The sequence below is a fragment of the Hippichthys cyanospilos genome, chromosome 5 (assembly GCF_059441005.1).
Source record: "Hippichthys cyanospilos isolate Australia breed blue-spotted pipefish chromosome 5, RoL_Hcya_1.0, whole genome shotgun sequence".
Lineage (NCBI taxonomy): Eukaryota > Metazoa > Chordata > Actinopteri > Syngnathiformes > Syngnathidae > Hippichthys > Hippichthys cyanospilos.
The window spans coordinates 8,914,699-8,932,250 of NC_142373.1; the positions used below are offsets into that span (position 1 = coordinate 8,914,699).

Consider the following 17,552-nt stretch of genomic DNA (forward strand, 5'->3'; position numbering starts at 1 on the left):
GTCAATTATTTAAACAATATTTATTATTAAAATAATGTAATATGCTTAAAGTCATATTTATCTATAGATAGATAGATAGATAGATAGATAGATAGATAGATAGATATTTTTTTCTTTTTCTCTTCACGGTAATATTCATTCGGCGTGACGGACAGTTCATTTTCCCGTCAGCCATCATGCTCTAGCCACCTGTGCTTCATTGTCTCAGTTCAATGCGTATTCAGTTTCTCAAGTTGTGCCTGGTCTTGTAGGCTCATTTGTTTGTCATCTTTGTTCTTATTTCCCGGCTGCCTCTGGCATACCAGCGCCTCAATGCTGTTCTTGGTCGAATCCATTTCCTTCCTGAGGCAGCCGTCAAAGTATACAGTAGTGGCTGGGAAGGACTTTGTTTCTTACGTAAGCATTGTGCATTGTGCAAACCATACACTTGTTTGGGCGAACTGTACAAAGAAGATGAATTCCATACAAAAATTATTATTTTTTTTTTTTCAGACATTGCAGCGAAGTCTGGTTTCACACTACCGTGTCGAGATTTTGTATTCCGTATTTGCTAAGGTAGAAGAAGGAGAAGGAGTACATATTACACGGGTGCATTGTTGCACTAATATTGTCCACTATGCTGACTGGCCCGAAAAAAAAAAAAGAAATCTGTAAAAGCACTGGTTGCATAGAAAAAATCCTTGTGACCTCCTCACCTTTTCACTGATGCAATCAACAAAGTCTTTAAAAGTGTTATATTTCATAAGGTTTTTCAATTTGACCTTGAACACTTGCCTTCTGGCACATTTTTCGCCAAAGTCTATGATGAGCTCAGTTGGTGGTTGAAGCTTTATTTTATCAAGAGTAAGATGCCATTCCAGATGAGCTCTGCTCAAGTCACCTCTGGCCCAGCCACTCTAAGCAGACGTCCCTTTGGGGGATAATGGAAGTCTTTGGGTGTACTGAACTGCGAAAGGTCTTCTTGTGATGCTGTGGAAACCTTTTTTTTTTTTTTTCTTCACAGTCACTTTGATGGGCACTGAGTGAAAACTTCAACACCGTGCTCCACTTCTCTTCAGTGCACAATCCTTTCATAAGCTTACTTTTTATATCGATCTCAATTCACGTTCTGTCCGAGAAATTGAATAGTCAAACCTGGGACGTTCCATCAGTTGAGGGATCATGACGCCTCAGATCACCTCAGATTTGAGCATTTTCACATGTCAAATTTTTCATAAGATTTGTTCTGAACAAACACTGAAACACATTACAATACTGTTTTACACTTGCATTATGAGTGTGCAACTCTTGAGTAATCACCAATACCAAGTATTGATGTTACTAGTACTGATGAAAATATTCCTTCAGAATAGCTTTGCACACTATGTCAAAGTTGCATTTTCGTACATGGCCCGGGCCATTAAACTGTGGATAGTGGGCCGCAAAGGGCCCCCGGGCCATAGTTTGGATAGTTCTAATTTAATTAGCAATGTCTTGTCTCATGATCGTAAAACCTGCTTTGAGAGCACCTGAAACTAGTATGGAATGCCGTTGTGAGGACCAATTTCTTGAAATAAGAAGGTCAAGTATTGACCCTACTCGCCTATTCCAAGGTTGTATTTTTTTCTATATTATGTTTTTTATCATTTCTGGAATATTGATCTTTTGTCCTACCTATTTTTTCTAGGGTAACAAAGTGTTTGTTGAAAATTCTCATACAATATCAATGACGGCATAATTCACTGAGCTTTCATGCGTGAGATCAGTTTTAACTGTTAAACATACAGTTTAGTTTAGTCACAATCTCACAGCTGCGAAGTGTGGAAAATTGCCTGAGCTGCAGGCTATAATGGCAATATGTCTGGCCGTTAGAAGCAAATGAATCATCAATCATGTCACAAAAAAAAAAAAAACCACCACATCTGTAACGCTTCCCCGACAGTTCGGCAAACACTGCGGGGAATTGATGATCCGCTTAGTAGATCAATTATCCAGAAGCCGCACGCACAATAAAACGTTTACGTCACAATCAATCCCAATCGGAATTGAGCGTGGCAAGTGTGAGCTGTGACATTTTGGAATATAAAGACGGCCATTGTAACCAGTGCCGTCAGTCCGTTTACTGTGTAAATGTGATGGACCGTCTCATTGTGAAATGAAATGTAACAAGGTCAAGAGTCCATCCTGAAGAATGTCGGGAAAATGGCAACACGATGCTCCAACACGAAGTTCTGGGATTGCAGTTGGATGTGCTTGGATGAAAGAAAAATCAAACGCAAGATGTTGATATTTTGTCAAGATACTTTCTTACTTGACTTTTTGACGCATTGTAAGTAAATACATTGTTTCCCTCTGCTTGTGTTTTCATGTCCTCACATGCCCCCCTGCTCGCTATGCCAACTCTGAATAAATCTTTTGTCATTTCTTAGCTCCGCGGGGGGCATGTCCCGACTTTGATTTGTCACATCTCGACTTTGGGATAGGACGCTGAGATGCGATGGCCGATGGTGTCTCCTGAGTAGCATCGCCCCCGTATCCGTTTTCTGACACATCTTATAATGGCGTGCCAGACTCATTGTCAGTCTCTTGTAACAGGCGCTCATTTCAACCTGCACCTTTACAAAACCACATATTACATTTTGATCTCATGCGAAACACCTGTGAGTTTGACTGAAAAATATTCAGCACAAAACAGAGCTGTTTGGAATAGTAAGTCCTCAGTCAGAGTTGTTTTTTATTAGATAGCATGCTGTGTTTATGTATTTCTCCCATTTCCATTCCACAAAAGTGACAATAGTATATCAACCATTCTTGCATCCATTCGTTTTCTACAGCCACTTGTGCTCACAAGGTCGCAGGCTTGCTGTTGTCGATCCCAGCTTCAGGCGAGTACGCAGGGGACACTCTGGACTGGTTGCCAGCCAATCACAGGGCACACAAGGACAAACAACCATTCACGCACGCAATCACATCCAAGGACAATATAAAGTGTCCAATTCACCTGCCATGCATGTTTTGGGAATCTGGGAGGAAGCCATAGTGCTTGGAGGGAACCCACGTGGGCTCGGGGAGAACATGCAAACTCCACACAGGAAGGCTGGAGCCAGCTGGATTTGAAGTCAAGTCCTTTAATTGTGAAGCGGATGTGCTCATCACTGCGTCACCGAGCCGCCCCGTCAACCCTTCAGTCAAATCAAATCTTTTAGATGCTGTAGGCTAATTACACTCTACTTTTACCTAATGTAATCAAAGCTACGTTTCTATTATTCTATCATTTAGAATAAAATTTATTACTAAAGAAAAGAAAATTCAAACCATGCCTTTTAGCCACGCTCCTAACCAAAGAATTACAGTTTGGTTCAGTTTGAATCACATAAACATTGACTCACAGTTTCACCGCAGTGTATGTAGGCGGGATGTTGTGTCTGCTACCTAAAGAGTGTGACATCATACCCTACCAGCATGTAATTATGCCTTTGAATCATCCAGTGAGGTGTTGATGGCACCTATTAACTTTTTAAAACACTTCTATGAACCTTCCAGCTGTGTTTTCATCCCATTCGGATTTGTATTCACCTTTCTGTTAACTAACTGAGCCCCACTTTAGATCAGAATCGAATAATTGAACTTCTTTGTAAGTGAGTATCATTGCCTCAAGATGGCGACAAAGCACTTTAAACTGGAAACCATGAATCACAATTCATCTAGCATGTACACAATCATGAACCCATGTCGCATAAAAGACTATTTTTATTAGTTCAAAATCAAAATCTTGATTTTTTTTCAATCATTCTCGACTAGTTCGCTTTTAAATGGATAAACAAACCCAATACAATTCATAAAAGTCGTTCTATTTCATAACTTGCTGAAAGGTTCATGGTAATGATGACCAATCATGGCTCAACTATTGGTCACGTGACATTCGGAAGCTCAGTTGTGATTGGTCATTACCTGAGCTTTAAACACACCTGGTGTCATTTTTGGTTGACAGCAAGTGGAAAATTGTGTCTCTAAAAGTATTGTATTTGAACAGTTATTTTGCTATCAGATTAATTCTAGACAAAGTTTTAATTTTTTACATCTGTAAATGGACTATCATTTTTTAAACAACAAAGTAGTTGGTAAATATTGGAGAAATTTCTTGTAAACCATCCATTTTACGGTTGAACTCATCTTTAAATCGCTGATTTTTAATACAACTAATTATTATTATGAATTTAATTGCACTGCCCCCAGTTCAATTCAACAAAAATCAACCACTTTCACAGGAAGTTCACTATAGGTATTAGCTATCATGCTAGCACAAATCCATGTCAGTCATTTTGGCGCAGGAATTTTACAACGCTTCACCTTGACCATTCAAATACTCGCCACACTGAGCTAAGGTGAACTTCGCTGCCCTCACATGTGTCCCAAAAGCCCCTGTACTGTAAAAGCTCGCCACATGTTTGTTGTTTGAAGCGTGTTCCTGTGCTTGTGTAAACCATGAGTGAACTTCAAACATACGGTTTAAATTATTCCAACAGTACACCCCGCTGTTCCTTGATGAAATGCACTCATAACGTGGAGGGTTTTCCTTTTCCTCCCAGTGTTCTGGCACTAATTGGAACGATGTGACTCTTGGGTGATCGGATGTGCCTGACCATCCATGGATGAAGATCGGTTGGGGTTAATAATTGCAATGTAGAATCTCATTTGGATTTAACCGAACCCAAGTAAAGCTTGCCGTGTTCACCACGAGTACACCTGTTACCGAGATTGCCTTTAGCTACGACCATCTGCTTTGTGTGTGTGTGTGTGTTTTGACTGGACTCATGTGCTAACAAGCAAGACGGCAGCAGTTCCCTCAGGTTGTGAGAATGCTGCTACTCATCATGTGTTTCATGTCGCACATCCATAGATGGCACTGTGAGTCTGACTAAGTTCTTGGCTCTTTTATTTCTACTTGCATGGCAGTAGCTACCCCACTCTGGTTGCTTCCGCTACCAGCCCCACCTCCACCGAGGGTGATTGCAGCTCTAGTTCAAGGGGTTTGCTTGATCTGATTCCAAGGATGCTTTTTTAGAAAAGGCGGGAGGAAGTGGTATTTGTTGCGGTATTAGGAAATGGCTCTTATCACCATCCTACCTTATCTCACTGTTACGTCTGGGTTCCATATAAAACATATTGTAGTACAGACATTTCATTGATAAGAACATTTTCATTCCGCGACTTTCGGAGTACTTTTTTTTTATTTTTTTCACTTTTAGTAATTATTTCTCATTTATCTGGACACAAGCTTGCTGTGCTTTTGCATAGCTAGGTCCTCAAGAGTTGTTCTTCTGATGGTCTGATATTTAGTCTAGCCTTCTGACTGAGTTTCCTGCTAGTGTAAACACCTCATCGTTATTTCGCCGCAAATATTTGCCACCAGTTTAGTAAATTAGATTCATCTTTGATGTAACATAAGGATTGAATCTCGGATTTAAAACGGCGACATGCAACACAAACATTTGTCCAGCCGTCCTTTTCTTGTGCTCCCTACTAGGTTGGCAAGTGAGCCATAAACTATCAACCTGTCATTTCGCTGCATCTAAACACAATTACAATCCACTTTTTCCTCCTATTTTGCTATCTATTTTTACAAATGGAACAGGGGACCCATACAAAAAAAAATGCTTTATAATATTTGGCAGCAAAAAGTTTGTTTTTCGATAATTAATTTGATGACTACATTGAAATTAATACCTTTAAAAACTCATTTTTGGCACTGCTGTTCACTGAAAATGACACGTTTTTAGGGCTCAGGTAACCAATTACGGCTCACCTTTTTCTGGATTTGGTCATGTGACATTTGCAAGTTGATCTGAATACAGTGATGACATTTTTTAGTCAACAGCAAGTGGCCCGATAGTCGTCTTTGCTATGATATAAAAGTTATGTCTTGCGAAACCTGATGATTTACGCGGTAGTCCCAAGACTCTTTTCCCATATTAGCCAATCATAGTGGTCACTTTAGGTGCAGTCTGCATTCTTAATGAAGTGGCTAATGATGTTGATATGCTCGCACTTTCTTGTGATCTGGGATTTTCTAATTCTGTCACGTTACCAGCAAAAGGAAGAAAGCAGTCATTTGGCCTTAGCTGTGCCCTAACAATGACACTCATCAAAGCCCCCGTACGACTGTCCCAGATCTACTGGCCCCATAACACCTGAACTCGAATGCTTTCAAATGTATCCTCGCAGCAATAGGAGGGCATACTTTTGAAGGGTAGCTCAAAGATAAAAACGCTAGACTGTTTGTTGTTCCCCACATCCCCAGCGCTGCATGTGTGTTCAATCTCTTCTTTCAAAAAAAAAAAAAAAAAAGTGCCCTAAGAGGCTAATTGCTGTGGTTTCCTGTTGTCGGTTAAATTCCCAGAGCTGGCTAACGCTGTTAACGGGAGTTTCTAGCCACGCAGACAATTTTTGGGTTTGTTAGACCGAAGCTGCTATCGACACTGTGTGTGCACGCGTGTGTGTGTGTGTGCGTGTGTGTGTGCGTGCAATAGTTTTTTGTTAGCACCGGAGTATAGCCAAGCTAATCCAACTGAGACACCACCACCTCTCATCCCATCTGGAACATGTTAATTCAGCAATAACCCTCATCTCCCTCTCTCTCTTTCTCTCTCTCTCTCTCTGCCTCTCTCTCTCTCTCTAACTCTCTTTCTCGCTCTCTCTTTCTCTCTGACGCCTCTCATCTTGGCTTTTCTTTCTCCTCTCCCTCCTGCCCTCTTGTTCACTCTTTTGCTATCTCACGGTCCGTCTCTATCCGGCTGTCTTTTTGGTTGACGGTGACAGGTCCAGTCAGGAAGCCCAAGTATGTGGAGAGTCCCCGCGTACCATCTGATGCCATTGTTTCAGCGCTGAGGAAAGTAGGAGATAACAAGGAATCAACACGCAATGGTGAGTTTTGCTTTTTTTTTCTGTTTCACTTTGAAATTAGAGGAAGGTGACAGTGCATTACTCAGATCCTCATTGTATAGTTCCATATGCTCCCAAACCTAAAGTAGGCGTTTTGCATGGTTCTCCCGAACGCCGGGATGTATCGGCTCCAAGACGAGCGGTCATCGGAACAACCGCAGTGTCTGAGCCCAGTCCCGTCATACAAGCCCTTAAACAAACACAAGGGTGCCGTGTTTATTTGAAAGCGCGTGTTTGTATTACAGAGGAGTCCATTTTCCAGTGTGCGGCAGGGTTGCATTGTCTCAGTCAAGCACTGCCTTCTCTCAGTAATGTCATGACTTGAACTAATTTCTCGGTAACTGTGCATGCGCATGTGGTTTTGTTTCCACATTTTTCTGTGAGGTAAGCCTTTATGGTCACATTGGATGCTCCAATGTTGAACACAATTTGGAAGGTGATGCTGGGGAATTTCTAGGCAACTGCAATACAAATAAAGTAGTCCCTCATTTTTGTGTTATTTTCCAGAACCCCCCAGGATGGATGAAAATCCACAAAGTAGCAGGCATACAGTATATTTATCTTATTATTTATGTATATACAGTATATTTATATAATTTTTACACTTTTTTGAATAATATTAATATAGGTCCTACATGTGAAATGTTTTTGTAAGTATATACATGTATATATATTTTTACAATTAAAAAAATATGATTTTTTTTGCTTTTATATTTTTTAAGATCCCTTGATTGCCTATTGACACTATAGATACTCATGTGTATTTTGGACGCTAAAACTAAACACTTCACTAGTTCATCCACAGGTAGGCCTGAATATCCTTATATAGTTTTGTTGCAACTTATAATATTGATATATCAGGGGTGGATAATTTCTTAACCTCCCACCTTGATTCGGCGCCATAGGTACTAACGTATATTTTTCCCGCTAGAGCTGAACACTTTTCCGTTTCCACAGGTAGGACAAAAATCTAGGTATAAATGTTGTTAAGTTTTGTTGTAACTCATAATATTCGGGACTGCAGAGTGTGTTTGTTTTTTGTTTTGTTTTTTCTGGAGCTGCCAATGTCTTCTGATGTTGATGAATGGATGTACACATTGTCAGCTGTCATTGTCAATGGAAGTTTAACTTTGTATTCCTGCATGTCCTCCTCTACATCAACTGCAGGTAGTGTTATCTTAAAGGCACAAGGCAGCAATGAAAGCGGTTGCACTTAACGCATACTCACAGAAAGTAAGCAACTGTTCCATAGCGATGCACAAGGGGTGTGTCTTGACATCCAGCTCAGTCGAGAGCATTGTTTAGACTTGGAGTGAGCTATCAGCAGATAGCGTAGGCTGGATGAATGTTACCTCATGACAGCTGCGTGGTGCGTGCCACTGAACGCTGATAACTTTTGGCCGCTCCGGGTTTTCGTTTCATGGAAATATGGAGATGTTTAATTGGAGTAAGGTAAGTCGTTGTGAATTTTTGAACTGTGTTTTTCTTTTTTTTGCCACAACTTTATACATGTCCTGTATTGCTTAGTGGTAGAAATTACATTCCTAATTGTGCACCCCTGGGGGCTTTTCAATTTGGAGCTTCTATTTTACTGACTTACTGTAAGTCACGGAAGTGAAGAAAGGTCAGCAAGCTACCTGCTTCCTATTAAAACAGCCACCTGCGGTTGTTAAATAAGCGGACCCCCATGACAAAACTCGTTTACTGCTGGGAAATTACAGCAGCAAGCTAACTTCTGCTGCTCTTTGTGCGCAATGAGCTACTATATAAAAGCTAATGATGTTGAATTGCAACAGCGCAGCTGTGATATGAGCGCATAATCACTATTTTATCATTTTTGGACAAAAATGAACATAGTGACCTGTATTTTGAGGTGTTTCCTGCTACATTACATTTATTTTTTTGATTTTCTTGTATGAAATGTAATTGACAAAAATACAAGTAACCTAAGCTATAATAGATGTCAAAAAACGTTGAGGCCAAGCCTATTTGTGTCCATTGCTGTATCCATTTTGTCTCATTAAGACAGCATCGCATCCAAACACATGAGGCATATTTGGAAAGTGGACACAAACAAAAATCATGATGAGCCCTGCTTTGTGTGTAGATAATATTGTCTTTTTTTTTTTTGTTTCTCCTCGAGTTATACTTGAGTGTAGAAAAGGCTTTCAATAAGATATTACAAGATCCAACAAGGACGGGGCAATGTCTTTTTGACCTCTTGTCAGAGGGCTTCTTGTGTATCTCACTGTATTGTCAGTCACAGTCATGTATGATTACAGCTTACGTGCAGAGTTTGAATGCAGTTTGTGTTTCTGTCTGGTCGACGTTCCAATTGTTGGAGCCGCAGGGCCAAGAAAAGGAAATATGTGTCAGACCTAAAGTAGAATTGTCGCACGTCTTTGAGAGGGATCGAGTTTCCAGAATATGTGGGTGAATGTGCTTTTTACTTTTAGCTATGCGCCCCGGAGAGCATTTATTTTCGTTGAAACGGGTGCCTGCGTGTCAGGGGTGCACAGGTGGATTTGTAACAGGCGGTCGACTGTATGGTTTCAGCTGTGCTCTGGCGGCGCTGTCTCCGTCAATCAACTCTGAACTTAAGGCCTGCTCAATCATGACGCCCCCCCCCCCCCCCCCCCCCCCCCCCCCGATATCACCTGTTTCGTCATGCAATGACTTGGTCTGCTCTCTAAAGAGTGGCCATCTACATGAATACATTTCTGATTTGACCACTACTGTACTACAATGTTCTCTCACTGTTTACATTTATTTGAGTGATTCACATTACTTCATATCAGTGGTATTTTTTTTCGATGTAGGAATGAACCAATTTGGCAGCTGTGGAAAGAATTGATAAAAGACTGCGCAGTTGTCAAATCATCATCACTTGTAGCTTCTTGGAACTTATAATCAGCCTTAATGCCATATCTTGCATTCTGGAATGAATTTATTATGTGTATTTATAGCAGTGTAGATGAATGGGCTGTAATTTCTTTTGGACTTTTTGGGTAGTGATAATTCAATGTCTTGCCATGGCCTTGTAGATTAGACGTTGATATGAATTCATGCCTGATAGTTTGGATGCATCTTTTCTCACTTTGTGAAGGTTCATTAATCTGCTCATTTTAGGCCAGTGGTTCTCAACCATTTATCATTGATGTGAAATATTTTTTAGACAGGTACCAGCGCAAAGCATTTTTGGTTAGTGAAAAATATTTAGAGCGCAGTGCCAGCTTTGTTTGATTTATTAAACTTTGGAACTCAAGCTCTTTTTTAGGGTACGTAAGCGCTCTTAAAGTGAATCCAAGCACGGCACAAATTTGAGAACTCATTTGATTTTTTTTAACCCTTTTTTATGGTAAAAAGGGGGGCATTTAATATTTTAACAACAGTCATGTTATTTAGACAACAAAAAAACTTGAAACTGCCATCACTCATAAACTTCTAACCCTAGAATGACCCCTGTTGGGAACATAGTGGTCTTGGTTGGGACAAACAAAACTTAAATAATTAAATGAATGATAAATAAAGATCAAGACACATAAAAGTTGTTATCACCATATGCGTACTCCTCCTTTGGGATTTTAGATTTTAGATCTGTTTTCAAAAGAAAATCATAAACTTATTTTTTGAAATACTGTTTTCACACAACCGGTTCTGCTGGATGCAATATCACAGTTTGCGTTGAAACATTTGAAGGCGAGCGTAGTTGGATTTTTTAATTTTTTTTTATTAGCTGTTTTAGTATCTTCCAAAATATTTGTTTTTATGATTTTTTAACATATTATCACATTACGGCTTAAGACAAATCTATCGATTGAGGCCAGAATTTGAGTCACGTGCTCCCTCATACGAGCAATTAATCATCTGATTATTCCATCATCGAAACTTTAGCAAATATCAGAATCTGCATTGACTCACTGATTGGAGCAACAGGTCTTATTTTTCCAACATGCAGCCTCCCTTCCCATTGCTGTAACTTGTCACTGGATACCATTTTTGCATGCTCGAACAGCCATTGTTTTTCCCGACATGAGCGCGCGCAGTAATAGTTACTGGGGACTCATCACCTGGTCCCTTTAAATTCAAACGAGAAGGCAGGATGCATGTTCTCATTGAGGGTTCATTAAAGCGGCCCCACTCTTGCGCTAGTGAAACTCCAGCTGCTAATGAGCACCGGCTGGATTGTATTCTCAGCAGGGAGAGGGCCCAGACAGCTCGTAGGAGCGAGCGTAATCCTGCTTTCCTCCCGCTCTTACCTCCATTCTTCCGTCATTTCGCCGCAAGACCGCTATTTCACACCTGCTCGTAAACCTCGCTTTGCTTTTTGTTTTCTCTCGCACATTCCTTATAATTACTCGAAAACTGAAGCCGTTCTTTGAATCCTTGATTCTCTTTTAAAGAATGCCAAAAAGTAGACGAATGAATTTGATAATGTATGCAGTATGTTGTTCCCACAGTCTAGACAGTCATGTTTCAGGCTGTATTGTGTTGTGGAAGCGCCATAAAGGAGACATATTGCCTCTGTATCCACTAAATTCACTTTTGATTCACCTTTTATTACCAAATCTCTACATTTCATTGTGGCAAGGCAAAAAAAGGCACGCTTGAAATCTGCTGAATGCGCCCAATGAAGTCATGTGGGCACGAGCATGGGGTCAGTTAATAACCGGGATTCATCAAGACGCGAGGAGTTAATTAGAGCCCTTAGAGGCAATCATACCATGCTGATGTTTCATTAAACTTGGTGAACGCTTGAGCACGGACCATTTTCTGGAAGATACCGCCACGCCAAAGTCAATAAATCTCATGTTCATTTATACCACTGCATAATGTTAATGTCGTCATTCTGCTGAACGGAATCCATAAAGAAACCTGAAGACTTCCTCTGTCCTTGTTGAGGGGGCAGCTTCGCTTTCATTACTGCCTTCGGTGGTCACTTTTATTACACTCATATATTAATTTGATATATTTACAAGGCCTTGGCCTTCTACTCTTTTGTTTAGCGACCCATGGTAGCGCTAGCTTGAGGTTCACCGTGAAACTAAACATAAAACTACGAGGATCAAACATTGTGTATTTAAAATAACCACAGCCAGGCCTTTATTATTGTCTGCTTAGCTTAATGCTAACAAACAATGTAAATCACTATTGACAACTGTTACCACCGATTGTTGCGTTTTTAAAAGCAAAGCATGTGTAAACACAAATGGTGCAGCAACACATCTTGACAGGTAAAAGAGCTGAATTTGTCAAAATTCTTATTTTATTGTTTTAGTGAAAGGGATATAGATGAGCAGTATCTGAAATCACACTTTCATTCCTTTGGTGCGTTTTAACTATTTGACTTTCATATGTTGATTTAAAAAAAAAAAAAAAATCACAATTTACTCACCAGTTACAGTACTTGAGTAATCGCTTGGTTCTTATGCTGACTCAAGTAATATTCTGGAGGACTAGCTTTCATTCCTCCCAAGATACATTTTTGGTTATTTATCTACATTTGGATGCGAAGGATGGAGCCCAGGCAAAACCAAAATGCTTATTTATTACGCTCAGCGTAGGCTTTCCAATTGGAAGAACCATCCACTTTAACAAGCCGACACGTTATTAACGATAAACGGGCCGACAACTTTTCTTTTCTTCAAGGGCATATTCATGCCAGTGTTGCATTTGCGAATCTCGGCTGAATTACTTTTTAATTCATGGAATTTTCTGCGACTGCCACTGGACGGGCTTGCATTTAATCAAATTCGCCGCCAGCAGCGAGTTGAATAAGAAGAAGGAGAAGGAGAGTTAAGAAAGAATGAGCAAATGAAGGCAAAGGGGGGGAAGTTGATGATGGAGAGTAGCGTAATAAGCCTGTGTACTTTGGACATCTGCCTCCATCTCTCTCCTCCCATCTGTTCTTTCGTATGATTGGTCTTTCATATTCCGTGTTTGAACAGCATATACTGCGCCATGGATGGATATGACAATTTATTTGCATTGGCTTTCCGCCTCAATATTGGAGGTGACGTTAAAACTATATACGGTATATTTTTTCAAGTTTCCCAAACACTGACGCGATCTAAAGAGCCGCTGACTTTGCCAACGCTCTCAAACGTTCATCCCTCAGGGCTTTAGTGTTGCTTTAAAATGAATCAAATCTTCGTCACGGTTGTGATGTAATAGTGTTGTCAAGTACCGGCACTTTGAATCAGCAAGTTCTTAAATGCAAGTACTTTTAAACATACTAGTACTTTTAGGCTCAAGTAGTTTGAAATAGCACATGCCCAGTTTGCTGTGTTGTCCACTCATTGATATTCAGAGGTTTTACGTATGAGCCCTTTAACCAAACGGAAAGCAAAGCCGCGCATACGGTTAGCATTTCCCACACACTCCAGTGCGCGTCTTCCCTCTCGGGGGTGCGCAGCACCTGATCGTCAGCCGGGTGGTGCATTGCACAGAAATTGGCTGTGGCGTTTAGGAGAGCGTGGCGGGCAGCGTCCCAGTGAAAGTCACACTAACGTTGTGTCTCTCTCTCTGTCTCCCCCCTCGTTCTCCCCCAGAGCGGCAAGCGGAGAAACAGCCGAGCTCCTCCTCCTCCTCCCCCGCCACCCAGGAACTGATGACAAGACTGGGCTTCCTACTGGGAGAAGGCATCCCGGGTTCGGCGCGCATACCTATGGATGACAAGAATGAAAAGAAGGTATTTGATTATCTCAAACTCCTCCCCGCTTGTCCGAGCAGCAGCTGCGTCCACCGCTGCGGCGCGGACAAAGACGGAATGAGAGAGGTGAAGAGCGAGTGAGAAAAGAGGATGAGAGAGGAGGAGAGGACTTGTGGTTTCAGAGGATTTGCTCTTTTTGTTGCCGCTTCATTCCTTTTAACCCCGCTTTGTATTATCTTTGGACGGGAACGTAAGTGCCTCCTCTTGACTTTTATCCGCTTTGACAAACAAAATGTTTGAGATTGTTGCATATAGCTTTATTTCAGTACCAGGTCTTCAGTGTAGTGTGTGTGTCAGTAACTTGAGCGCCGTCCCAAGGGCTCCCGAGTATGCAACAACAGCGTCTGAGGCCGGCTCCAGAAATAGAGTTATGTTGGTGGTCATGAGCTTCACTTTGTTTGGCTTCGCTAATTAAGAGTTGTGTGAGAAGCAAAGTTCAGCAACTTACTCCCAGCGCTGGTGTCTTTATCAACAGTAAAGACAATATTTGAAGCAAGAACGAGTTTTGGGGGGCAAAAAAAGAAGTTGGCGGTGATTTTTTTCCCCTTTAACAAAGAGATTCTCCATGTTAAACTACTGTACAAAATTGTAGCTAAGCAACCAATGAGCCCGTTGTGTTTTTATGCGGGGTATTTTACTTGATGAAATCATTCGTTTCTGCCTCCCCCAAAATAGGTTTCCGTAAATATGTACGAAAAAAAAGCAGACCTAATTGACGAAAATGTATATATATATATATAAAAAATATATATATGCTCTATAATATGCTCTCTTTAGTCACAATGTTAGTGTTCAAACAGGCATAATCTTAGCGCCTTCAATAATACAGCAGTCCTGCCAGTCATGACTGCAGTACTTGCAAAGCTGCGCATGTTTTAGATGATGCTTGGTCTGAAAAGTTTGAGCAGCACTAAGGTACTAAAGACACAGTTGCAGAATTTGCTGTGATTTGGCTCACTAATCAACCAATCGTTGCGCCGCGCGCGCAATCGACCGAGGACCAGTACCCTACCTCTCGCCCAAAGTCGGCCGTCATAGGCTCCAGCTCACCCGTGACACTCTTCCTTATAAGGACGAGCACTATAGAAAATGAATAGGCGGCTGCGGAATGTTGGGTAGTTCAAACGTGTTTGTGGCAAGCGTACGGTGTTTTGTGTCCATTTAGAATACTTGTCAAGAGCAACGGATGAACCGGATAACCCGCACAGATTCACATTGTTCTGGTTGTCATGCAGCTGCCGTATGCTTGTCACACATGCTCAGCGGCCTGGGCAACGTGCCATTTCTACTACAAAGGCAATGTTTTTCAAAACACGCTAAGTTTTCTCAGGCCATATTTTGCTTGATGCAAATGTGCCGTCCTTTGTCCAGCTTTTGTGTGTTGCTCTCGCATGATCTCAATCAGTAATGAACTTCACTATTATTATTGTTATCATTCCCCACTCATCATGTCCTCAATTTAGCTTCCAAATTGGGTTTTGACTGACAGTGCTTATTAGTTGAGCTTTAGCAGCTGTGGAATAATTCTCCAAAACCTTGATTGGTTTTGTATTATCGTATCCCCATGGTGAAACTGGAGGGGGGGGGCATTTGGATCTGCTCAAGAGATGTTCTCTCATCTTAAAGTTTTATTTGGATCATGTTCAGATTTTGTGTGGTTGGAACAGATCTCCCTACGAGCCCAAAATGTTAACACTTTCGTCAGATCTGTTGGAAGCATGAAGGATTTTTTTCACAGTCCTGACATGTGAATTATTGCAGTACTCACAGTGTTTTTTGATTGATTTACCACTAAAAAGTGTCATTTTCTTCCAACAAATATTTCTCGCTTTAATTGCTTTTCTGTGATAGGGATAGTGCCTTTCGAGTCAAAATCAAAACTACGTCACAAAATGATCCTTCGAGACCTAGTGGAGACATCATTTGAAAGGCCAGGATGCCCTCCTCTGAGCACACTAGAACTTCATAGTTGCCTTCCAATGAGTCAAAAGATTGAGACCAAAAACACATGTCCACTACACAAATGCATAAACTGACCTCAGGAGGATGTAGTGACCTTAACAAGTTTTTTATATGTTCTTACCAGTGAAGCCCTGAACAACTTTTCTCTTTCAACCAGTCACTGCCAGTCCAGATCAAATGAAATTCTGACTTATATTGCTGTCAGTGCCAGTGAATAAGTGAACTTATTCAACTCTGGCCCGGTAAAAGTGGATCTTTGACGCGTATAGCCGTCAATGGCAGTCAATGATTTAACAGCAATATATATTTGGTTTTGTTTTTTGTTACTTTTCGTTTTATTTAACCGGGACTTTTCAGCTATCGTAAAACCTCTCCATCATCTCACCTTGGCAAGAATGTAGTCCAAGTTCACTGGGTTCATTTTCTTCTGCACCAATTCGTATGCTGCATCCACTTCTGCTGCATAAGGCTGCATAAGGCTGCATATATTCAGTCACCCCGAGTGTTAGTTGTGGGTTAGCCCTGTCTCAAAGCTGCATACTAAGGTTTTTTTCTAATCTATTTATTAATGCCGCAGTTACTCTTTCCTGTCTCACATCTGCACTTGCCTCCTTGCTTTGAGTCAAGAGATACATTTGGATGATGGCTCTCTTAACACTTGGTCCGCATCGGTCCGAGTCAATTCCAAAATTCAAACCGCACACTTGTAAAAATGCTCTGATACTTGCTTCTCCCTGGCAAGTGAATTCATTCTAGGCATTCCCAGACCAACTGTCAACTTTCTCCCCTCCCCAGTGCTCTGTGACAAACCAGGGCATCAGCCCCTGCTCCACGCTGACCAGCAGCACCGCCTCACCGTGCACAGACAGCCCATGTTCCACACTCAACAGCACCACGGGCCGACCCCCTCTGAGCCGCGCCAGCCCCTGCGGTACCATCACCACCCCGAGCTCCACGCTCGAGAGTAAGGACAGCGGGATCATAGGTAAAAGACACTCCTTTGTATTGATTCTGGGAACGTACACTATTTGATAATAAGGCAGAAAATGGCGCAGAACGTTTTATACTCCATTACTTTCTGAACAAAAAGCTCGTCCTAGTCCATGATTTGTCAACACGTGTCGCTCGCTCTTATTTCTATGCACTGTATTGTATTCACGCAGATCTATTTCTGTTTATCAATTTACTTTCAGTCTGATCTGGTTACGTTTCATTGATTTTTTTTTCCTTCTTTTTTTTTGAAACCGCACGTTGAATATTAAAGCGAAATAATCAATAGCAAATTTTTGGACCACATGCCTTGGATGCCTATTACTTACTAAGGTGAAAAAAGTGGATTGACGGTGTGGCGGAGCAAACAAATACAGCCCAAAGCTATACGTACGACATAGCACAACAGTTTGCATTTCCAATACTGCAGCGTCTACAGTCTTCAAAGAGCACAATTAGCATGAGTCTGTCATCCTGTCTCCCCAGAGCAATTCATAGCAGGCTGATAAATAATTTATGGAGGCTGCCATACAATGCACAACTGGCCAGGAGGAGACATCCTGTTGGCTAACATTTATAGTTTGTGTGCATGGAGCTTCTTTATTTTTTTGTGAAATCTCCTGAAAGGATTTTTGACATCTCTGAACAACATCCCATCCATCTCTATGACCTAAGTGAAACATGGAAAAACAAAACAAAGGTTAGGTTGTTTCAAGTAGTCAGGTTCTTGATTCTTGTGATTACCGGTTCTGACCCTTTGATGTTTTACCCAGACTGAATTTCAAAAGGACATTAATCCGCCTTTTACTATGTTAAAGCTCTTTGGTGGAATTACGGAGACTTTGAAATATAGTTTGGGTTTATTTTTTGGATGGATGGATGATGGATGGATGGATGGATGGATGGATGGATGGATGGATGGAGTCTGACTTTTAAAACTGAGTCACATGATGTACTAGCTGTAGTT

At 41.2% G+C, this 17,552-nt stretch overlaps 1 protein-coding gene across 2 annotated transcripts in view; it reads left to right on the forward strand.

Moving 5' to 3' along the window:
• Nucleotides 1-17,552, forward strand: part of tanc1b (tetratricopeptide repeat, ankyrin repeat and coiled-coil containing 1b) — an 81,070-nt gene that overhangs the window by 27,795 nt on the left and 35,723 nt on the right. For both annotated transcript variants that reach the window (XM_088416088.1, XM_088416089.1), the window contains exons 4-6: nucleotides 6,799-6,903; nucleotides 13,473-13,612; nucleotides 16,391-16,580. In XM_088416088.1, coding sequence (XP_088272214.1) covers nucleotides 6,799-6,903; nucleotides 13,473-13,612; nucleotides 16,391-16,580 — 435 coding nt within the window. The remainder of the gene's footprint in view (nucleotides 1-6,798; nucleotides 6,904-13,472; nucleotides 13,613-16,390; nucleotides 16,581-17,552) is intronic.